Source organism: Meriones unguiculatus, chromosome 6 (genome assembly GCF_030254825.1).
Source record: "Meriones unguiculatus strain TT.TT164.6M chromosome 6, Bangor_MerUng_6.1, whole genome shotgun sequence".
In the NCBI taxonomy this organism is placed as follows: Eukaryota; Metazoa; Chordata; class Mammalia; order Rodentia; family Muridae; genus Meriones; species Meriones unguiculatus.
The window spans coordinates 72,071,735-72,096,344 of NC_083354.1; the positions used below are offsets into that span (position 1 = coordinate 72,071,735).

At 48.0% G+C, this 24,610-nt stretch overlaps 1 protein-coding gene and 1 long non-coding RNA gene across 2 annotated transcripts in view; one reads left to right on the top strand and one right to left on the bottom strand.

Annotated features, from left to right (window-relative positions):
- Znf366 (zinc finger protein 366) overlaps window positions 1–24,035 on the top strand; it is a 67,803-nt gene extending 43,768 nt beyond the window's left edge. Inside the window, exons 2-5 of the mRNA XM_021644119.2 lie at window positions 1,935–3,271; window positions 7,458–7,649; window positions 18,270–18,444; window positions 19,980–24,035. Of these exons, the coding sequence (XP_021499794.1) occupies window positions 1,949–3,271; window positions 7,458–7,649; window positions 18,270–18,444; window positions 19,980–20,503 (2,214 nt within the window). The 5' untranslated portion in view covers window positions 1,935–1,948 and the 3' untranslated portion in view covers window positions 20,504–24,035. The remainder of the gene's footprint in view (window positions 1–1,934; window positions 3,272–7,457; window positions 7,650–18,269; window positions 18,445–19,979) is intronic.
- Window positions 7,714–12,659, bottom strand: LOC132654706 (uncharacterized). The gene is made up of 3 exons (XR_009592400.1): window positions 12,537–12,659; window positions 10,790–11,107; window positions 7,714–9,184 (listed from the first exon to the last, which is right to left on the bottom strand). It is a non-coding gene; the product is annotated as an uncharacterized LOC132654706 (long non-coding RNA).
- Window positions 24,036–24,610: the final 575 nt, after the last annotated feature.

Consider the following 24,610-nt stretch of genomic DNA (forward strand, 5'->3'; position numbering starts at 1 on the left):
GGATATTTTACACCTCAACAGAATTTACTTGTGTATGTACTCAGTAAGCAAATATTAAAAATAAAATATTTTAAATTTTAATTGCAATATATTTCTAAAAAAAAAGCACAAATAATTTAAAATGTTTGTATATTTGTAAATCTTGATGTCTCGCCAAGGGCTCTAGGAAGTAAGTGGAAACTGTTTGCCCTCTCACTCCAGGATCCCCATTCTGCACTCTAACCCACAGCCTCGAGTCACAGTTCCTATTCCAGCCCTCAGCCGGTGGCTCTAGTTCAGCCCTTACATGTGGTAGGTTTGCTACCTCTTGGAGGCCTCTGATGAGCAGGGAGGACCAACTAAACTTGGAGAGCTTATGTAGCAAGAACCCTCACTGGAAAGACAGAAGCAGCCGCTGGTTTATTCTATCAGCATCCCTGTGGAAAAGGACAAGGAACAAATGGCACGGAGATCCATGAGAAGAAACGTGATTCTTGGTTTAGACTTTGGCCACCTGGTTCTTTTAGCAGTGCCTGAGAGGGCACCATGGCGAAATATCTAGCTTAGCAGGAGCCATGTCAGGCTCCACAGGCTGGCCTTAATTTGAACATCTGTATGAAGGGAGAGACAAAGCGTAGGTTTAGAGATTCATGAGACCCCCCACCAACCCCTGTTGTAGAAAATACGAAGAGTGTTGGACTATATAATGTTTATTATAAATTCTATAATTATTGCAGGGGTATTATTTGACCCATTATCACAAATAAGAAGACAGAGACACCTGTTAGATTTTATAGTTGCCTTATTACCTTGGGCCAGGCAGATATTCCATTTACACTGTCTCAATGTCATCACCATCCTTATCCCTGCCCTATCCAATACTGTCCGCCCTAAACATCTTTATCTGGGCTCCCTTCCCTCCTTAATCATATGGATACTTGCTTTGATTCTTCATCTGGGACTTTCCATGCCGTTCTTGGAGTCCTTTCTCCCAGCCCACGTGTATTTTTTTCTCCACACTAACCCATACTGGCATTCTCCTTCCTCCGCTTGGCAGTCTGCTTCAGGTGATTCTCCTGTCTTCAAAAGCCCAGGAACCTTCGCCATGCCTACCCCATTCTGCCCTGCCCAGGTATAGGTGGTTTAATCAGCCAATCAAGCAGGTTTTTACAACAAGGATAGGTGTATCCAGGCAACAGTATACAAGCGTGAGCCCAACCCCCAACACACTCCCCCAAGTCTGCAGCTCTTGTACTTGCTTCTGACTGAGGGTTTGGAATGTGCGAACTGACAGAGTGGCTTCTGAACACGGAAACGCCCATGCGTTTTCTCTTCATGTCAGTCTCCCCTCCTCTCCTCCTTAGCTGCCTACCCTGCTCAGGGTGGGTATCACCCATGCTCCACCTGAGCCCAGAGCTAAGTGTGTCTCTTTCACGGTCTTTGAATATCCTGGTGCGGCACAGACTCAAGCACAAGCGGTGCAAACTGCTCTTCATATGCAAGAAACGATGAGACGAGACACATTTAAAACCTCAACGCGCAGATGCAACTCCAGCGCAGACGGAGAACTGAGGCAGAATGCGTCCTGGTTCTCACTCCTCTAGTGAATACTGTGTGACTCGAACACATCACTTCCTCTCCGGGGCCCTCAGGACCCTCCCTTTGAACAGAAGGGAGGAGAGGGAGGCAACGCAAGGGACAGATGAGTTTTCAGGTTTCTTCTAAAACAAATCCACTCCCAGACTCTATGGTACTGAAGCTCTCTGGTTCCGTGGTTTACAGGCCCTCAGAGCCCCCTCTCCTTGGCTAGTACTTTCCACACTGGCAGCTGAGTTTGCAAGAACTCAGAGGCTCAATAGGAACAAGCGTTATCAGTTAATATTGATCTTAATTCAGAAAAGACGATTAAAAGCAAAGCAATGCAAAGCCACACAATGATTTCTTTCTCTTTAAAGGGAAACTGCCAAGGATGCAGAAGGCAATGAAGATGGTCAAAGATGAGGATGGGCCCTTCAACGCTGCTACGAAAAGCATACCCTCCTTTCCTCACTGCCTCCAGCCCGAGGCTCCCGGAGGAAGGGCTCCCCAAAGACACCCCTTCCCGGAAACCCTTCGGGGCCCCTTCTCCCAGTTTCGGTATGAACCTTCTCCGGGAGACCTGGACGGATTCCCGGAGGTCTTCGAGGGAGGTGGGTCCCGGAAGCGGAAGAGCATGCCCACGAAGATGCCTTACAACCACCCGGCGGAAGAAGCCGCGGCTGCCGAGGAGAGCAAGAGCCTTGGCCCCCCGAACCTCGCTCTGCTCTTCCCGCAGCCGCAGCGCCCCAAGTGCGACTCCCAGATGATCGACCTGTGCAACGTGGGCCTGCAGTTCTACCGCAGCCTGGAGCCCCTGGGGGCCAAAGCCGTCAAGCAGGAGCCGCTGAAGCCCAGCGCCGTGTGGCCCCAGCCCGTGCCTCCCGCCTTCCTGCCCGCGCCTTACCCCTACTACCCCAAAGTCCACCCGGGGCTCGTGTTCCCCTTCTTCATGCCCTCGTCCTCGCCCTTCCCCTTCAGCAGGCACGCCTTCCTGCCCAAGCAGCCCCCCGAGCCGCCGTTACCCCGGAAGGCCGAGCCCCTGGACAGCGAGGAGGCCAAGCAGAAGGTGGAGAGGGTGGACGTGAACGTCCAGATAGACGACAGCTACTACGTGGACGTGGGCGGGTCCCAGAAGCGCTGGCAGTGCCCCACGTGCGACAAGTCCTATACGTCCAAGTACAACCTGGTGACGCACATCCTGGGCCACAGCGGGATCAAGCCGCATGCGTGCTCCCGCTGCGGGAAGCTCTTCAAGCAGCTCAGCCACCTGCACACCCACATGCTGACGCACCAGGGCACGCGGCCGCACAAGTGCCAGGTGTGCCACAAGGCCTTCACGCAGACCAGCCACCTCAAGCGCCACATGATGCAGCACAGCGAGGTGAAGCCGCACAACTGCCGCGTGTGCGGTCGGGGCTTCGCCTACCCCAGCGAGCTCAAGGCCCACGAGGCCAAGCACGCGAGCGGACGCGAGAACATCTGCGTGGAGTGCGGCCTCGACTTCCCCACCCTGGCGCAGCTCAAGAGGCACCTCACGACGCATCGGGGCCCCATCCAGTACAACTGCTCCGAGTGCGACAAGACCTTCCAGTACCCGAGCCAGCTGCAGAACCACATGATGAAACACAAGGACATCCGGCCCTACATCTGCTCCGAGTGCGGCATGGAGTTCGTGCAGCCGCATCACCTCAAGCAGCACTCGCTCACCCACAAGGTATGGGGGAGCGGGGTGGCAGCCTGGGGGGGGCTGCTGGGGCCCTGTGTTGCTCCTCACGAGAAGGCGAAGGAACTGGGTGACCCCCGCTAAGATGCTCGCCTTACCTGAACCCCGAGGCCCTTCCCCACTCCACATAGCCAACAGTGGGCAACGTGCCAGTAGACAATCAATTAGGCCCTTTCCCAGAATAGCCTTAGAGTCTCAGGTGGGCCTGGAAATTACCAGTGCAGGCATTTGGAGAGGACAGTGAGGAAGGATGAAGGAAACAGCTGGCTACTGTGAGATTTCTGCTAGGCCTCCAAAGAAGCCCTGGAACTTTGTTTCTAGAAACTTCTTTTAGGGCACTGGTGGAGGGTGGGTCACGCAGGTCCTCAGACCTCAGAGCACCACCATGCCTGGGCTGTGCCTTCTGGAGAATTCTCCAAGAGCTCTTTCCAGCTGAAGCAGGCTCTTTTTCTGGGTTGTTGTCTGGCTCTGCTGTGAGACCTGCTTCCTTCAGGTAGTTAAATACTGAAGCAGAGTTTACCCTAGCTGCCCAGGGCCTGCCTCCTCCCTGTCTGCTTGGGCTCACTAGCCTGTGGTATCTGTGGGAAGCAGGAGGAAGTATCCTTCGCTGCTTGGTTTTAATGTCTCTGGGTGGAGGTCTCTGTGGAGCAGTGCAAACCTAAAGCTCAAGTTTCTGTCTCACTTGTAGCTAGAGCTCTGGAGTTCATCACCTGAAGCAGGCAAGCAGTCCTATCACCATCTTGAGTTCTTACTCTGGCAGGCCTTACTTAGTTCTTTGACTTACCAAGAGGGGCTTTTGCCCCCCCCCCCCCGACCTCTAGTCTCACCCTTGACTTCAGTGATTTTCTTGGCAAGAAAGGCTTTTAGCAAACCAGAGGCTCTAAAGCATCTTTTATTTCCAAAGGTCAGCACAGAACTGGCAGCTGAGGTAATGCTGCAGCTCTGTTCTCGTGGGTTTCACTCACTGGGTTAGGACAAAACACACAGTCCTATCTGGATCTGAAGCAGAGAGGCACTTCCTGCTGGACAAAAGGCACCTACAGACCCATCTGAGGGGAGCTGCCTGCCAGTGCAGGAACCATCGAGAGATGACCTGGATTTAGGTTTGGCCACAAAGGCACCATTGGCTTAGTTCAAAGTATGTGGAAAAGGAGTCAAAAGTTATTGATTCTAGACCATATGGATTCTGCAAGGTAATAGAAAATGAAGTTCAAGTGGAGAAAACAGCCTATTGTCTGACATACGTTTTCTTCAAATCGGTAAGCAAAGCGTGTTTTCAGTAGAGACATGAGCAGACAAGGAGAGGTAGTGTTCACTGGATGCTTGCTTTGTGGTGGTTCATGACTCACCCGTACTGATTGTAGGAAGCTGGGATCTGCTTCCGACTGAAAGTGAAGACACCATGATACGAGGACATCTCTCAGAATGCCAGCGCTAGCCCCTAAGTCTTTTTTTGTGCATGTGTGAGTATGTGTGCAAATGCCCATGTGTGTGGATGTAGATGCCAGAGGTCAACATCTGGTATCTACGGTTGCTCTCCACTTTATCTTTTTGAGACAGGTTCTCTCACTGAACTAACTTCCTCAGCTGGCTAGAGAGTCTGGGCATCTTCCCAGTTCGAGAATTACAGACACACGTGGGCTGTTTTTTGTGAGCACTATGAAAGCTTGCACACTGGGTATTTTACCTACTAATTCCCTAGGCCCAACACTGAATTCTTTTGTTTGTTTGTTTTTGGGTTTTTGTTTTGTTTCGTTTTGAGACAGGGTTTCTCTGTATAGCCCTGGTTGTCCTGAAAATTCCTTTGAGGATCAGGCTGGCCTTGAACTCACAGAGATCCACATGCCTTTGCCTCTCGAGCACTGGGATTAAAGGCATGCCTGGTCAACATCGAATTCTTAAAGGCTGCATTATCAAGACTCCCTATTCCATCTCTTGGCCCCAAAACAGCCTCACAGGTTCCTTCTGTGTGGTTTCATCGGTCCCTTCAGAAAGGCAGTGGTTTCCTGTAAGCCCCAAGGTTGTGTCCAGCTCTTCTCTTGTCTTCTGTGCCAGCTGTTTTTTGAGCCCTACTTTGGAGACAAAATTCTCTAAGGAATTTCCAGGACAGTGATAAATACCCTCTTCCTAGTCTCAGGACAACTGGATCTTACCCAAGCCCAGAGAGAAATCTTCTCTTGTCCCTACACTACATGTAGGCTCTGAGAATTGAACCTAGGGACTTAGGCATGCAAGCACACTGTGGCCCTGAGCTGTATGCAGCCTCACAGAACAACTGGACAGAAGGAAAAAACTGCTGTAGTAAATTTGAAAACCCATCAAGAAAATAATTGTTGTTGATTTTATGATTTTTAAACACACTGAACATGTAAATTATTTACAAAATTCATCTTGGAGAGCATTAAAACCTAATTTTGAGAGAAAGTTGGTCTTTTTAATGACATAAATCCACCCTCATCTGCAGTTTGTTTAGAACAGAAAGCCTCTGCACCAGAGAGAACTCAAGACCCTTTATTGAGACAGGGCCTCACGTAGCCCAGACTGGTCTCAGACTTGCTTTGAGGCAGAGAGCAAGCTTGAGCTTCTGGCCCTCCTGCTTCCCAGGAGCTGGGTCACAGGTGTGTGCCTCTGCACCTGCTTATGCGTGGCTGGGGCTCCAACCCAGGGCTTCCTGTGTATAAGGCAGCTACTTTACTAACTGAGTGATGTGCCCAGCCCCTGCCACTGCATCTTAAGAAGACAGCTCTTCCCAAGGAAAGACCATAAGACTTGTTTCTTTAAGGTTTCGTAGTCAGTAAAGGGTTGGACAGAGATGTGAACCCACCTTTTAGTTGCTTTGAGTTCACCAAAACTAAGGAGTGCTAACCTCTCACGACACCCCAACTTAAATAAGAGAGAATATAGCTAGAGAGAGCTAACTTGGAATCCCTTAGACTACTTATGGATACCAGACAGTGTGTCCTTTTAAGTTGTTAATTTGATAACTTGTTCTAATCCTCATTTTAGTGCCAAAGTGCTTTGATTCTTCCTTTTAAAGTCATTCTTGCCTGGAGCAGCAGCCCGTATCTTTAGGCCCAGCTACCCAGGAGGCTGGGATGAGAGGACTTCTTCAGCCCAGGAATTCAACACTAGGCTCAGCAACATAGTGAAGCACTGTATCAAAGAGTCATTAGGGGGCTGAAAGGATGCTCAGTGGTCAAGAGCACTTGTTGCTCTTGCAGAGGACCTGAGTACATTAGCCAGCACCCATGTGGTGGTCCATAACCACCTGTAACTACAGTTCCAGGGTGGAGGATCTGGCTGCCTGTTTGGACCTCCTCAGCTACTAGGCATGTAGGTAGTATACATAATACATACCTACAGACATACCTACCATACTTACATACATAACAAACAAGCATTTTTACACATAAAATAACTAAATCTGACATTGTTTTTCATCACTGTGGATGGAGACTTCTGCCCAGGCCTTGTTCGGGAAGTGAAGGTTGTTGATATTAGCTTACATTCTATGTGGGAGTCCCTGGAATGGCATCAAGAAGTTGAGGGCATCGAGACCCAAGCATTTAAACACTGCTCCATAGTGAGGAAACTAGACAACCTTCTGTTCTAGTTTCCAACTTAGAAGGTTGTTCATGCCAAATTTCCACAACAGAAGCAGCAGGACTGTAGGAGGCTCCAGAGCTACGGCCCATGGGTCAGCATGGCCTGTGGGAAACAAGGAGACCAACTGAAGAGGGTGATTATCTAGTGTAAGGAGACACTGGCTTCCTTCTGGGAAATGATAATATCAGTTTAGATTTCTCATCATCATGAAAGCCAGATTATGGACTCATTTCACATAACACTCTACAGTGCTCTTACCAAAATCATATTAATCCTGTCATTCTGCAGTTGTAGAATTAACCCAGCCGCAGGGGGAACAACAGTGGCTTTCTACAAGAGTGGCTTTCTTTTCTTCTAGTGATCAGCTAGTTTATGGTAATCAAAAGAAAAAAAAAAAAGGTAGATTATGTAATCAACACTTCCAAGGAAATCACAACTTAAACAGAGCCAAAGCTGCGTTTGGAACTTCTCCCAGCTTCTTGAGGATTTACGTGTCAAAGAGCAATAGCGCGTAACACTCCCGAAGGCCTGGCACACAGACGCTCACTGTTTTGAATCTTGCCTCTGACAGGGTGTGAAGGAGCACAAGTGCGGGATCTGTGGGCGTGAGTTCACCCTGCTGGCCAACATGAAGAGACACGTGCTGATCCACACCAACATCCGTGCCTACCAGTGTCACCTCTGCTATAAGAGCTTCGTGCAGAAGCAGACCCTCAAGGCGCACATGATTGTCCACTCCGACGTGAAGCCTTTCAAGTGCAAGGTGGGAAGAAGGGAGGGCTCAGGGGCTGTGCAAGTGTCCGACAGGCAAGACCTGCCCCCGGGGAATCCTCTACTCGGTTTCTTCAGTGGTACAGCTGAGGCTCACAGTAGCTCTGTAGCCAAGTCCAAGTTGTACCCACCACTCTGACGTGCTCTGACCTTTAGCCTCCTTAGATACTAGGCATGTAGGTGGTATACATACAAACATGCAAGCATCCATACACATAAAATGAATAAGTGTAATATAGTTTTTAAGTCCATGGATGGAGACCTTTTGCACAGGTCTTTTCTCCTCAAAGGATGGGCAGAGGAGAAGGTGGTACATGTACACAGTGGAGTACTATTCAGCCATAAAAGCAACAAAACCCTGGATCTGTGTCAAACATGAATGGAGGCCATATTGGAGGACATTATGTTGAGTGAAATAAGCCAGGCACAGAGAGACAAATAATGTATGTCCGGGCTCATACATGAAAGCTAAGTTGACCTCATAGAAGGATCGCTGCAAACAGTGGTGACTAGGGTTTGGGAAGGGGAGGAAGAAGAGGAGACAGGTTAGTTAGGGTGCAGAAACATAGCTGAGAGGAGTGTGGTCTATGTTTCATACTTCAGCAAGGTGACTAGTCACTAAGACTTCATTTAAAAACAAAGACTTTGAGCACCTGCAACATCAAGACAGTGCCAGGCATACTGGTGACCCTGGTATGTTCAGCACATGTTGTACACATGAATCTAAATGTCGTACTATACCCAGCATATATGAATACATTCTATGTGCCAATTCAGAATATTCTGAAGAGTTAGAAAAGGATCTTAAGCTAGCCCTCCAAAGGACCCCAGAAATGTTTGTGTGGGATGTGGAGCAACTCTGAACTCAGCCTCTACCAGGATTTTTTATGTATAGCGAAGTACCTCGTGACCCAGGGTCTAAGCGTCCATTGTTAGAACCGCCGTATCAGATTACTGTTATTTTGGTTCATTCCATCAGCTGAGAGGTGTGTGAGCTAGAGATCTTAAAAGACCTCAGCTTTCCAAGGCTGCCCTCTTCAGGGCTGTTTCCAGGAGAGTTGTGTAGGCCTACCTGGGTAGTTGGAGAATGTAGGTGTCCTCTCAGGCAGGAAGAGGAAGCAGAGAGAGAAGAGTGAACACTGCGAACAGTAGGGTGTGTCTGCGTGAACCGAAGTTTTCCTTTTCTGTTGCTGCGTCTTGTCTGGAGTGTGGATGACTCCCTTTGTAAATCCATATCCCTACAACTGGATTCCTTCCTTCCAGGAGGGGTTGCTGCTTTAATCCCTTGGTAGTGTGCCACCCCACCCCCATTTGAAGGAACCCCTGTGAAGTTGACTTTTTCCTGTGTTGGCAGCTTCTCGACAGGGTGAGGGGTCAGGAACCAGAGCTTCCCTAGGCCTTGTGGATGTTGTCTGGAGAGGGGCCTTTTCCCCCCATTCCTTTTCCTGCCATCACTTCTGTTTCCCCTTCTTTTCTCCCAGCTCTCAGTGGTTTGAAAGTCTCAGGAGATCCATCTTGAGGTGTGAGCTAAAGGAGGAGAAAGCAGTGTGTCAGATAGGGGCATTGCTGTCGAGGCCCAGTGTGGAATAGAAAGGCAAGGCTTCTTCACAGGAGAAAAACAGTTTCAAGAGCAAATAAAGCATTAACTCAGATTCAGGAGCCTCTTGACAGAGAAGCCTTTGAGTGCCCCCGAGTCGCTGTACGCCACAAGCACCTCTTCTTTCTCACATCGGACACTCCTCTACTTCCTTCTCACTCGTGGACCCCTCAGTGCCTCCCCATGGACAGTTGATTCCCCCGCAGAGATTTGCTGTCTCCTATAGTGGAGGTGCAGGCAGGTTCTCTTACACTTGGACGTCAGCATGAACTGCCTTAATTATCTTACCAAACTGCTGGTCACAATACAATTGTGCTATAAAAGGAGCAGCCTCTTAGTTTGTTCTCCAAAGAAATGTACACTTGCTTATTCCAGCCATCTTCCGTCTATAATGTATCTACTCTGATCCCTCAGTAGAAATATTATCTTGGAGGAGGCTCTGAGATGAAAGAGATACCGTGCCGGAGATATATATCATGCCAGAGATAGAATCTTGGAGGGAGCCCTGGAGATAAAGAAATAGGTCATGGCAGACATTCTTTCTGGGGGACTCCCCTGAGGTGGAAGGGCAGTTCAGAGCAGACATACAGTCTAAGGGGGGGAGCCCCTGAGTGAAGGGGTAGGTCAGAGCAGACATTACAGTCTGGGGGTGTCCCTGAGGTGGAAGGGTAGGTCACCGCAAACATACAGTCTAAGGGGGGGAGCCCCTGAGGTGCAGGGGTAGGTCAGAGCAGACATTACAGTCTGGGGGGAGCCCCTGAGGTGGAAGGGTAGGTCAGCGCAAACATACAGTCTAAGGGGGGGAGCCCCTGAGGTGCAGGGGTAGGTCCGAGCAGACAATACAGTCTAAGGGGAGGACCCTAAGGTGGAGGTCAGGACAGAGCAGACATACAGTCTGGGGGAGCCCCTGAGGTGGAGGTCAGGACAGAGCCGGTCTAAGCAGTGTGGGATCTGGGGACATTCCTGGGACAGTTCTGTTTTCCTACCCTCAAAGGCCTGCAAGATGTCTTGAGTCTGGTATATACGATCATCTAGAAAGTTCTGTGTAGTACCAGGGCACAAAAGTGCACAGAGTCCTGTACTCCGGGCCTAGTGCCTCAGTGAGCCATCCTAGATGGATGTTTTTTGGCCTTCATTCACAGACAATTATGTGCTTCTCCACCCCAATGACTATGCAGCATACATGGTCGTAAGAATGGATAGTCAGCTGTGAGGCTCTGAAGCTCCATTTTACCTTTCCTATAAGGCTTTCTTAGGCTCTTGATGTCTGGCCTGCATCACTAGATCCCATGAGAAAGTGAAATCCCAGCTTTGACCTGAGAGACAGTTTACCCTGCACACGGAGAACAGGAGCTGGCATGCTCATCCGCGTGGTGCTTGGATTCTCTCACAAGGCCAGAGTGCAGCGCTTCACCTAGAGAGTGCTGTCTGTTTTCAGGCAGAGCAATTTGGAAGATAAAAGGCATTCTCATTAAACTTAGATAACCTTCTCCAACGCTTAGACATTTCTGAGATTAAAAACCCGTGTAGGTCACCTTGAACAAGCCCTTTCATCCTGAATTTTCTGGAAGCACAATGCCAGGTCCTTTTTCTCCTCGTTCCCACTTTATTGTGGTGGCACCCTTCGAGCTAGCCTTTGGTACCATCATTCCTTAACATTTCAAAGGACTCTCTCGGCCTGTGTGTGTTACAAACAGGCTCCTTCGTGCACTGACAGCCACAGGGTAAAGAGATCAGCAATGCCTGAGGCCCTGGTTCACATCTCTCAGAAGGGCAGGGCGGTCTTGAGATGTCCTCTGAACCTTGCTTCCTGTCCACGTTGACCTGGATGGAAATCTGGTCCCAAGTGACGGCTGTAAGAGATTGGAAGGGTTAGACGAGAGAGGGAAGCCATTTGTTCACTGCTACACACTTCATAGCCAACTGCGACAGATGTCTGGCCAGCCACATAGGCAATAGCGGGAAACAAACCTTAGCAACTACACTCAGGTTTGATAGTCATAATAGATATATCCTCTTATGATTGACAGGGAGGGGGAAAAAGCAAGGCTTGCTGCAGCTGCATTGCAGCAGTGAGCTAGCTCTACTGCCTTTCCCCCAAAATTTGTAACGAGAAAGATTCTTTTAATAACAGAATCTAATGTCCTGGGATTTTTGCCACTAAAATCCCCTCCCTTCAACATAAATCCTTCCTCTTATTGCAGTGTGGAATAGTTCTCAGTGGAAACAGCTGTCCCCAGTGAGAAGAAATGTTCACTGACCGTAGAATTAGGCATTAACAATAAGATGGAAAATTAGTGGGGAGAGAAGTTTTCCATTCTGTGTTTCTTTCTTTCATATATATCTATATATAAATGACTGCCCTTCTGGACTCTTGCTATTGGCTCAACTTTTAGACTTCTTACTTCTGGGAGCCAGCTGGAATTTGTCCAGAGACCCAGCCTGTAGACTTAAGCTATGTTTCACAAATATGCTTCCCAGATTCTGCGTAAGCACACAGGTCTTGATTTGGATGCTATCCGTGTAGTGGCTGCACTCCTTAATAGCAAAGAACCAGCTGCCGTCTTTGGAAAAACCTGCCCAGGAAAAGCTTCCATCTAGAATTTCCGGGACAAATTCTCTTTTGAGATGGGTGAAGCCCAGAGCTGCCTAAGTTATGAATCACCCGGCCATCTACAGTCTTTTCTACAGCACAAGGCTGAGGGCTGGAGGCCTGTGAGAGGGGCAGAGGAGTGAGGTTGCCTTGAAAAGGGGGCTCTAAGTCCTCTACCAAACTGATTGTCAGCCGTTGGCTGCACCAAAAGGAGAGAGAGCAGACTGGGCAGTTTGTAGGGACTCATTGCCCGGGGCCAGGGTGTTCAGGCTGGCATGGAGGGGGTTAAGGCAGTGACCAGATAGGAGCCTTTTGGCAGCAAAGCCCTCCTCCTGGGCAGAAGGAAGGATATAGCTGTATGAACTGCCTGTTTAACAATGCCTCGCATGTCCCCAGGGGCCCGCCTGCAAATAGATTTCATCTTGCTTTCTCTTGTACTTTTCAAAGCTTCCTGTTTTCTCACGGTCCTTTTGGACAGTTTACAGTCTCTCTCTCTCTCCCTCCCTCCCTCCCTCCCTCTCCCTTTGAGGAAAGGAACACCCTTCTTATTAAAGAGGAGAGAGGGAGAAGAATGTGAGGGAAGGGCAGTTGAGCTGAGGCCATTCTGTTGTGCTGGCTGAAGCTCTTTGACCTTTCCTCTCTGGATAGGAAAACATAGCTTCCTGGTGCATCTTGGCTCTGAAGCTCACCTCAGACACTTGTAGCCAAGTCCGGTGCCGCTTGGCCTTCTGGGCCTCTGGAATTGGCCAAGTGGCGGCGACTGCCACCGCTCCATCTCTGCCCACAGCTGACCTCTCAGTGGCAGCTGCTGCTGCTACCGCAAGGGCTGATGGGAAGCAAGCAATTCCAGGCCCTGTATCTTGGGGTAGTGAATGAGAAGGGTACCAGGAGGCCAGAGCAAGGAGGCTGAAGCAAAGTTCTAAGTTCTAAGCAGAAGTCTAGTTCCAGGCATAAGCTTAAATCCCCCTCCATGCCAGCCTGAACACCCTGGCCCCAGGCACTGAGTCCCTACAAACTGCCCAGTCTGCTCTCTCTCCTTTCAGTGCACCAAACAGCTGACAATCAGTTTGGCAGAGGACTTAAAGACCCCTTTTCAAGGCAACCTCACCCCTCTGCTCTACTCACAGGGCTCCAGTCCTCAGCCCTGTGCTGTAGAAAAGGCTGTTGATGGCCTAGTACTTTATAACTTAGGCAGCTCTGGGCTTCACCCATCTCAAAAGAGATGTGTCAGCTGTTTCCAGGGCATCTGGGACATCAGAGACACAGATGGCGGGCCCTCCAAAAGCCTGTGATCTCCAGTGAGTTTCTGCTTTCCACCCATGAATCATGGACTGGCCTTCTGTTCAGCTCCAGGTCACCTGGCAGGGTTCAGCTAGAAGATTCCTCCCATTCCTTTGATGTCTGAAAAGGACAGCACCCTTGCTCACATCTGCAAAGATGGAAGCCGAGTGGTCAGCCCTCACCGCTGCCTGCACCAGTGTCTCTCTTACTTTGATGCAGACCTTGTTAGAAGATCATGCATCCAGTCCCTGCTTGGGAATGCATTTGTATTTTCAACTCAGGATTAAGGAAAGTCTTCCTTTCAGTTATTGATTTTTTTTTTCCCCAGAGAAGCCTGAGTTTTGCTGCTCCCTGTGCACTCTTCCTCCTGTCTCCAACTTCGAGGACTCTGCTTAGACCTGTTAGAGAGAGAGAGTCCAGCCCTTCTCTCTCTCTCTCCTCCCTCTTCACTGTCTGAGATGGGTGATGGCTCTATATTTCACATATATTAAAACAAAACAAGAACTCTCTGCCCTGGGGCATTGTCATGTGAACACACTCTCCTGGGAATGATAAAGGAGCAAGTGTTGTGAATGAGGAGCAGAGGACTCTGTAGGTCAGAGGTGAAGAAAGAAGCTTCATGGCCTTTATGACCTGACTCCATCCTTCGGCCAGTGAGGGTTTTAGTTTACAAACTGGTGTGTGCTGGCGAGTGGGGAAATGAGAAGAACCAATAATGGCTCTATTTTAAGATTTTTGTAAAGGGTATTTTCCTGATTTGTTCAGATATTCCCAGCCTAATGCTTAACTACTCATTAAGAGTATTAGCTTTGTAGCCCTGGGCTCGATACTGAGGTTGGTTACGAAGAAAATCAAGGTGACCCTTGCATTGAAAACTGCCTGGGACATTTTGGGACTTCAGACATCTGTCAGAACTGACTTACCTCTGCTTATCTCTGTGGTATCTTTCCACTATTCCGCCCAACAGGCCACCATGAGTCATGCAGGGCAACTCTATTATATCAGAATTAAACTTGCCAACAGCCCCAAAACTAGTCTCCTTCACCAGTCAGAGCTGACCTGCCACAGTTGACAGTGGACTCTCCTTCAGGCCACTGGGATTACTTTGGAGTACAATACAATTTTTTTTATTGCTTTTTTTTTAAGACAAGGTCTCTCTGCGTAGTCCTGGCAGGATGGCCTTGAACTCACAGAGGTCCAGCAATATAATTTTAAAGTCATAATGTTCTCATATAGCACTAAAGTGTCCCAAGAAGTTTTATATTGAGTGGATTGGATCAAGGCAGAATATCTGTAGCAATGAATTTACTGGGCTCTCAGAAAGGATAAAAAGGTAGTTTGAAAAGGTTTCTTTTTCAGCTTACACTTCCTGGTAACAGTTTATCATTGAGGAAACAGTTTATCCTGGAGGCAGGAGCTGATACAGAGTCTATGGAGGGGTGCTGCTTACTGGCTTGCTCCCCATGGCTTGCTCAGCCTGCTTTCTTGTAGAACCCAGGACCACCAGCCCAGGGATGGCCCCACCCACCATGGGCTGAGCCCTTTCTCATCAATTGTTAGCTAAGAAAATGCTGACTCTTATGGAAGCACTTTTTTCAGTTGAGGTTCCCTCCCTCCCTCCCTCCTTTTTTTGTCAAGTTGACATAAAACTAGCCAGTATGCTTGCCTGAGGCTGAAGAATAGCCTGCAAGACTCCCAAAGGTGGCCGTTGTGATGAACACATACATCTGAGTGGAGACTTGTGGTGTGGGAAACGGATTAGTGGGAGCTTTGAAGGCTGATGGCTGGGACATCGGGCTAGATGAATTGCAGGATCTCTTCTGACCCCAAGTCCCAGGTATGATGGGTTTGACAGCCGTAAGCAGTAATCCTCTCCACAGGCAGTAGCTCACCGGCGGTGAGAGGCCGATTCAAGTGTCTACAAACATTTACAAAGATACTTAATACTGGTGCCAAATCAAAAGTAAAGGACACACCATATATCCTTTGAGAAAGGGCGAACTCCCCACCGTGTGTGTGTGTGTGTGTGTGTGTGTGTGTGTGTGTGTATGTGTGTGTGTGTGTTTGGTAAGTGTTCATATGAAGGCTATCGGTCAACCTCAAAAGTCATTCCTTAGAAGCCATCAGGTGCTCCCCCCCCCCCCTTTCTCACATAAGGATCACCAGTTAGGCTAGGCTGGCTGGCTAATAAGCCCATCTCTAACTCCTCCACACTAGGACTACAAAAACATATCACCACACTCAGCTTTTTACCAGGTGCTGGGAGTTCACCTTGGGTCCTCATACTCACACAGCACTCACTTTCTCAAGTGAGCTGTTGCCTAGACCCATCTGTCTAATAAAGCATTTTTCAGGCCACTCCAGAGTCTAATGGCCAAGCAGGGAGGTAGTAACTAGAAGAGGAATGTCTCCCAGCACAGAAGCTGGGGCAGAATGAATCCTCCCCTTTCAGTGATATCTGTCTGCCATAGAGGAGGCCATATGAACCCCAACTCTGCTTAGAGGGGGAGTGTATGAACTCCATCTCTGTCTGCTGTAGAGGGGCGTATATGAACCCTTCTATGTCTGGACTTGCTTTATGATTGAATTGATCTTCCGGCCTTTGGCTTCTCTCTTCCTACATACCCTATGCTCTGCCACTTGGGACTTTTTCATCTTTAACTTCTTGTACTGCCGTGTGTCCAGCCTTCTAACTGAGGACCTGCTGTGTGCCAGGCATGCACAAGGCAATTTGCCATCCAAAGGCAGGCAGAGCCTCCGCAGACTCAGTCTGCTGGGTGGGGAGCATACTTCCAGTATCGACTAAGCTCTGGTCCCAGCCATTAAATAGCATCACACCTCCAAACACCCAGGGATCACCCCACAAAACATAAAAGGTGCATTTCTTTTCCTTAAAATGCTCTTTGACTAGAAATGCCTAGCATAGGGCTCTAGATTTGAAGTTTTTTTCCTTAGCCATAATAAAGAAGTGGCTAAGCTAAGCTAGCTATTATAACGTTTAAAAACAACAACAACAACAACAAAACTTTAGATGTGTGCAAAACTGAGCCCAGATTAGCATCTTCACGAATTCTGTCTGGTGGGAATAAAGAAAATATCATCCCCACATATGGATTCACTAGTGCAAGTTGGAATTGGATCAGCTTTCTCATCCTTTCCTCCTCTTAAGGCGTCTTTTTTTTTTTTAATTTTAATATTTATTTATTTATTTATGTCATTGCTCCCTCACTCCTTGCCGGGGTTCAAACCCAGTGCTTACATATAATACGCAAGCCCTGTGCCTCTGAGATGTGTCCCCAGGCTTTGGGCCATTGGCTTCTAATAAGAAGTCTGCCTAGGATAGCAAAGTCATTCTTGTTGGCAAGGAATCAAAGGGGAGAGATGTACTTCAGAGCCTCAGAAACGAATCATTCAAAAGCACGGAGCCAAGCACTCACAAAGTACGTGTGGCTTGTTTGGGTCCGCCATGCAGCCCCAGGCTGGCCCCCCTCACACACAACATTCTTCTGCCTTGCCTGCCAAGGTCAGTCTTGCCAGCTCTGCCCATTCTTCCAAGGTTGGCTCCTCTGCCCTTCCCTAAAGGAGGCGGTGTCTTTGGTAACAGAAGTTCAATGTAGAATCTTCAGCATTGGCCTTGAAGGTCTCTTAATGAGAAGGGGAAGCCGATCGAAGCCGCAGGGGATGCCTTACCTCGCCTCCTTCACGATCTGGGGTACCATCTCTTGCCACGTGTTGCTGCCACTACACCACTGCTCCTCAGAGGTTGAGGACAGAGAAGAGTGCTCTGCCGTTAATTAACACACTGGCCTACTCGGGAACACGGAATCCTTCTTTGTCTTACTCATAGTACCACCAAGGAAGAGCTGAAGCTTTCAAACATCGCTCTCCTGAGGCATAGGGACACCGAGTGCCCCGAGTCGCCATAGTGCACTTTTCTCTGTAAAGAAGTATCAGATCAACTCTTCAGACCTATCATGTATGCAGCCATAATTAGAGGTTCACAACCGCTTGGTCACCTGTGTGCACACAGGTGCACATGGGTTCACATACACAGACTCAGACATACACACAGACATGTTCAGTTTTTCTAAATTTAATTTTATTTATATATTTATTTATTACAAGTTATTCACTTTGTATCCTCGATGTAGCCCCCTCCGTCATCTCCTCCCAGTCCCATCCACCTCCCTCTCTTCCCCCTATGCCCTTTCTATAGTCCCCTGATAGGGGAGGACCTCTTCCCCTTCTATCTGACCCTAGCCTATCAGGTCTCATCAGGACTGGCTGCATCATCTTCCTCTGTGACCTGGCAAGGCTGTACTGCCCAGGGGGAGGTGATCAAAGAGCCAGCCACTGAGTTCATATCATAGACAGCCCCTGTACCCCTTGCTAGGAAACCCACTTGGAAACTGAGCAGCCAATGGGCTCCATGCATGGTCCTTAGTTGGAGTATCAGTTTCTGCAGGGCCCAGGTATTTTGGCTCTGTTGTTCTCCTTGTGGAGTTCCTATCCCCCCAGTTTTCTTTCATCCATCCATCTATCTATCTATCTATCTATCTATCTATCTATCTATCTATCTATGTTGTTGTTCTTGTTCTTTTAAGACAGGGTTTCTCTATGTAGCCTTGTCCTGGACTCATTTTGTAGATCAGGCTGGCCTTAAACTCACAGCAATCTGCCTGTCTCTGCCTCCCAAGTGCTGGGACTAAAGGTGTGTGCCATCACACCTGATGACACATACATTTTTCAGTATTCCCTTTTTTAAAAAAAATATGTCTCAGACAATATTCTTATGTCTTTAGATCTCTACCCAGAGAAAAGAGCTCCTTTCTTATATTTTTGTTTCTTTTAACTAGCTATATAGTCAGTTCTAGGTCAGCCTGGGCTATATGAGACCCTGACATAAAACAAAACAAGTTTTAATTTAGAAGCTTTGCCATCTGCGCCTTGAGTTTAGGGATCCTGGACACCTGTGTCTCACAATCCATTCCACGTGCTCCACTTCTGAGCCCAGGCAGCACCTGGCCCCTCCCTGCCTTCGTCCCTTCCAAAGACAATGTCCCCTTTTGTCCCCCACCACAAGAACTCAGGTCCCCCCATTCCCGGTAAGATCATTGTGTCCTGGTTTCTGTCTCCAACAGCTGTGTGGGAAGGAATTCAACAGGATGCACAACCTGATGGGCCACATGCACCTGCACTCGGACAGCAAGCCCTTCAAGTGCCTCTACTGCCCGAGCAAGTTCACGCTGAAGGGGAACCTGACCCGGCACATGAAGGTGAAGCACGGGGTGATGGAGCGAGGCCTTCACGCTCAAGGTAGTTAAAGGATTCAGGTTCAAAAGAGAATGCTTTTGTTTTCTGTTTTCCTTGCGATGGGCTTTCTCTGTAATCGCTTACTGAATCTCTGGTGGGCCACGCCACCTCCATATCAAGGCACAGATGTCTCTGAAAGTAGACTTTGCTTTAACACCTGGGTGGGACACAGCCATAGCAAGTAGAAGCTGGTCCATTAGAAACCTGATGTGGTCATGAGGAATTACCCCACGCTGAAGCTCACATCCAAATGGGCACCTAGTGGCTCTGTCACTTTGTGGGAAGAACATTGCTGTATACCAGAGGATTGCTTTGAAAAAAAAAAAAAAAAGAAAACTTATTAGATTTTCAGCCATTTTTGGTGGCTTCATCTATAAATGGTAATTTGTTGTGGCTCAAAAAAAAAAAAAAAAAAAAAAAAACCTGTAGAAAGATGAAGAAGAGCCCCTCTGCCGCTTGCCAAGATTAAAGCTGTAGACAGCAGGCATCATGGTCGCTCACAGCCCCTACATTTCCTTTCTTCACTCCCACTCCAGCCCGACACCTGCTGTATCCTGGACACCTCCCTTCTTGTTTCTCAAGCTCTCAGTGTCCCTGATGTGTCTTATGGTCTGGTTTTAGTCACCACAGGCAGAAACCTTAAACCTAAGATGAAATGAACCCGGTGCTGATTGCTAATCCCATGCTTCTAGGTACCCACGCTATAAGTGAGAGAGAGGCCCCCCTTCCCCAGATGACCCTGCCCAGTGCGTGGACATTGGGTCATGATCGGGGACTTCATGAGCTCCTCAGAGGACCTCTACTCTCTGTGCACAGGCTTAGAATGGCTTCTTTGGTGCCCTGTGAGAGATGGACTATCCTTGGCCCTTGCTTTATTTATTTGCAACAAAGTAAATGCTCTCTGTGAAAAGTAAATGAGAAATACTTGGGGAGTGAAGAGAAAATGCAGTAATCGCTTCAGAGTTCGTCAGTTTTGAGACTGAGTCTATAGCCTTTCCAGGCACTTTTGATAAGGAAAAAGGGGAAGAGAATGCCACAAAGAGGTGTGGAAGAGAGAGAGAAAGAGCTTATGAGTATATTGGACCCATACTGTATCATACAATACAGACTTTAAGTGATATATTACGGAGTATATATTTTAGCTTAGAATATATAGAGAATACATATATGTATTGTCGTGTATGTAGGTATTTATGTCACCCACATACAGCTCATTGTGTGGTTCTGCCATTCATATGTTTAACCAAAATTTAGATACTATTATTTTTTTATTTAGAATGAAAACATTTTCACTCGTACTCTGTACTTATGCCCCCTCTCCTTACTCTTCCATATTTAAAGTTCTCTGTAGAGACATTCCTAGCTCCAGGCAAACGTTGTCAAGTTTGCCTTAAAGGGTTGCGTGGACTGCAAGCTTCCCACACCCATGACCTCAGTGGGAACAATTTCCCCCGTTTTTAAAATGGACAGCCAGGACGCTTAGAGAGTCCCAGGCACTGCTTTTCTCAGACACGTAAACTTCTGCTCTGGTCCTGCAGGTCTGGGCAGGGGCCGACTGGTCCTGGCTCAGTCCACTGGTGTGCTGAGGAACCTGGAGCAGGAAGAGCCCTTTGACCTCTCCCGAAAGCGCAGCACGAAGGGGCCAATGTTCCAGTCAGACGTTGACAGCACGCAGAGCTGCCTCTACCAAGAGGAGGAGGAGGATGGTGAGGACAACTGCTGCGGGGTGGGACCCTACAGCCCCAGCGTGGCCACGGAGAGCCAACCGCTCTGCGCGCCTGAGGATCTGTCCACCAAGCAGGAGCAGGCCCTGCAGGGCCCTGGGGAAGAACACGAGGACCAGGATGCTCCAGAAGAGCAGCGGGAGGACAGTGGCAAGGACAAGGAGGGCAGAGACACAGACTGCTCTGTCAGAGACGAGCGCCCGGGTAGCGGGCTGTTGCAAAGCGGCATGCAGGGCCCCCCGTTTTCTGATTACTTATACTTCAAGCACAGAGATGAGGGTTTAAAAGAATTACTGGAGAGGAAAATGGAAAAACAAGCAGTCCTTTTGGGTATCTAAGTGGACAGCTTTAAAATTACAGTTGGAAAATGAGATCTAGGCAGTTCAAATACAACTTTCCGCGTGAACTGTCATTTGCTGGGGACGGGCAAGTGGCGCCGGTCTTTACAAATGGCTCAGACTAAACGTGTGGGTAACACAAATGCTTCTCAGGTCGTTCCTTGGGCACTTGGCAATTTCATACACGTGCAGGGGCCCTTTGGTGTTATTTTACACATCACACACATGACGAACTGTGCATTCTTCTAGATATCCAACTGCAAGCTGAACTCAAGGTGCTTTTAGAAAGTGTTTTCTCCTAACATGCAATAAGGCAAATGTATTTCTAGTGGCAAAACTGTGGTGCTCATGTTACCTTATTAGTGACTATTTAGTTGCATTTATGTTACAATATCATAGGGGAAAATATTAGTAGTTGTATATGTAAAAATATAGCCACTATTAGATGATAGAAACACGGAAAATGAAGCAAGAGATGAGCTATTGGGAAGGCTGTACTCAAGAAGTTCCTGCAAATGTGAGATGGGGTTTCCGGAGAAGGAGAATCATTTTGACTAAGATGGGACCAGGCGATGCTTAGAAACCTGGTCCGGTCTTCTGTCCTGCTTCAGTTTCCCTGGTCAATGGGACATTTTAGACACCCCTGTAGATATATGAACAATGCTTGGGAGTCCCAGCTCTTCAGGCCAGACCCCCTGTCCAAGAAGAAGCCCCTCACAGAGATCACTGCCATCTTGTTCTGAAGCCACGTGCCTTGTGAAGCAGCTAAAAGGACTGTTGCCACAGTGAGCAGTGGAGCTTGGGCTGTGAAACGGGTTCAGGACTTCTCCCTAAAAGAAGCTCTGACTTATTTAGGGGAGAGGAATGATTGCCCACCAATCGTTGTAGCCTGAGAGCAGGTTGCATGTGAGAACCACCCAGTAGATCCTCTAGAAAACACCGATGTAGCTAGGCATGGTTGCTCACAACTGTAATACCAGCACATGGGAAGCTGAGGCAGGATTGCCTTGTGTTTGCAACCAGCCTGAACTACAAAGTAAAACCTTCTCTTAAAGAAAAAAAAATGGAAACAAGCAAAACCCTGCAGTGCTGGGGCTTCCCCCGTAAGGTTCTGATTTAATTGGTCTGGTTGGGGGTCCCTGCACTGGGCACAAAAAAGAAGAGCCCTGGTTTCATGTAGCCCTCACCCAGTTCTGTGTCTCCTGGGACTCCTTCCCGACGTTCTTACACATTTCTGATCCTATCTTTAGATGTAATGAGGTGGAGGACAGGAGAGCTGCAAACATAATGCTGACTTGGGTCTTTGTTCCTGTTCTGTCATTCTCCCAAGGAGACCACACACACACACACACACTGTATATTTACACATACACGCACGCGCTCACGTGTTTGTAAATATACATTGTGTGTCTGTGTGTGTGTCTGTGTGTACCAGAAGACAAAGCCTATGGTGTTTGTAGACACTTAGTGTGTTAACAGTTCATGGCTGGCCTATGATGTCTCTTACTCTTGCCCAGATGCTTGAACAGCTGTAGCAGTAAACTGGAGCATTATAATGGATTTTCTGGACCTATTGGGTGGGTCTTCTTAGACTTTGCCGCCATGGAAAGCAATGCTGACGGGATTACTTTCATGACACTGACACATGGTAGGTACTAGACTGTGTTTGTATGAAACTTGCCTCTTGGTTGAGAATGTCAGTATTCTTTGGAAGGCCAGTTCTAGTAACTGCCTTGCTTCCTGTCCTCCCAAAGTCCCAGCACACTCCTTTAGAAGTCTCAGTGTGGCTCTAACTGCTGGCTGCAGCATTCTCTGTCAGCCAAGCTGCTTCTCCACGGGTCTCATCCAGTCCCTACCATTCACCTATGTGCTTTAACAATCTCTCCCCCAGTTCTCCTACCAACATCCTAAAATCCCTTTCTTTGTCATGGCTGTCACTGTGAAGAACAAAAAGTGTATGCATTTCCTACTGCCACCTGTGTATGTACCTGGGTCACAAACCCCTCGAAGGGGATGGATAGTGGGGAGATCACTCTGTATTTCTATGATGACAAGCACAATTCTGGACAAAATCTTGTTGCAGGTCTTCAGATGGGCAAGATCCCTTCCCCTCACTGTGAATGAAGCTTTCTGGTGCCTTTGATAAAAGTGTCCAGGAAGCTTCATTCAGAAACCAAGAATTGAGGGACATGTGCTGGGCCTGACCAGAGTTCCACATACTTCCACGTGCCTCTGGGTATCCTGCTGGAATAGAAGAAACCAGAAAATCTAGAGGAGCAGGATCAAGTCAATCCCAAACCAACCTTGTGGGAATGTTTGAGGAACCAGTTGTCTGGGAGAGAGAATGGTTTAGAATGGTGGTTTGTGAGCATGTTTTGAAGAGTTGCAGGTCCCATCCTAGGCCCCTCCAGAGCTGCTAAGAAAGGAGATACACAGCCCCCACGCCCATTTCACTCAGAGCAGCAGAAGTCCTCTGTGTGACCTGTTAGGATCCTGAGTGAGATTTCATGGAGGGAGAAGGACCCAGAGAAGTTAACCTCAACGAGTACGGAGTGTGCCCCCTAAGCCTGGCTTTAGTTTTCACTTACAGCTATGAAAAACTTAGTAGGGCTTAAACCTACACTCGCCTGAAAGGGAAGCTAACGCCATGTTTCATATGTGGAGGCAGAGCAGTCTTCATTACACCCGCTATCCTAAGGCATTGTTCCCAAAAGCATTGTTCCTCAAAAGCATCCCAGTGAGTGTGATCAGGTTCCCAGACATTGGGGAAGGCATGGCCAACCTTGATCAGATTAACCAGATACAAATCTGAAGTAGGAGCCCACCTCAGAGAACCAAGGAATAAAGCCATCCAAGCTCACCAGCACCCGAAAGCCATGCCCTTCACTGCATTATAGAATTCTGAAAATAGGTCAGAACCAAATGCTTTCCAGGCTTTTAACTATTATCACTTTAAGCCAGCTAAAGGTCCAGCCAAGGGGCATATTTGTCTCTTGCCCCTTTTTTCAGGCCTGTGATCATCCTCTTAAATGTTTTTGTATTCCTCTTTCATCCTTTTATTTTTTTAAAACTTGGACATTTCTTTGGCCATCACACTGAAACCAATCTCTCCAAGCCAAAAGGAGCTAACGGGTATATCTGGACATAAGTAGCTACAGGCAAAAGCTCAGTCAGTGTGCATTCTGTATTTATTGAGCCCCAAAGACATTCGATAAAATATTAACCTGTTTTGAGTTATGATCTTTGTCTGCTTTGCTGAGACAAAAATGTAACCAAGCTAACATTTGAAATCCTTCACATATTTGGACATTACACCAAATGTTTTATATAGGTGTACGCACCCCCTCCCCCACTTCCCCACCCCTGTTCATCTCTCCCCACAGAGTTCTGGCTCGCCAGTTAGAAACTAAAACTCCACATGTCTAGCAACCCAGTTGTGAATATTGCTTCTTGTTTCCAGGCGGTTTACCCAGAAATGGCATGTAGCCTATATTTTGTTAATTTAAAGAAATAAAAAAAAATGTTGAAAGAACTGTGTTACTTATTTGCAAATATTTGAAAACTGGAAAGGAAGCCACCACTGTCACTATCTCCCTCCTGTCTTTACACTGTCTCAGGGCAAGGGGTTTTGGATTCTCCTGCCTCAACACTTTGGAAAAGACGAATGAACATCTGTCCACCTGCAGACAGGTGACATCTGACTCGTCAGGTTTACGGAATCAAGAGGCAAGGTTCTCCCAACCTGCATCAAACACTTTCTAAAAATGAAATCAGGACAGCAGGCAGACCGCTCCAGAGTCAGACCACTAGCTCTGTGTGTGTCCGTTCCGCATCTGTAGACCAGGATTAGCGATTGTACCTTCTTCAGTGGGTTACAGGACTTAATGTGCACAGGACGCCACAGTTGGGCTCACAGTTGATGAGGGAATTGGGTGTTGTAATGGCCAACAGCATGGCCAGAAAACTAAGCACTCGCTTCTCCCTCCTCTGAGGGCCCACAAAGCGTGTTAGTGTGGGTGAGGCCTGTTTCAAGGAACTGCCCTTTAAAACAACAGTAAAGTGCAATGCACACTGTTCTATATGCCGGGCACTGTTGGCAAGTGATTC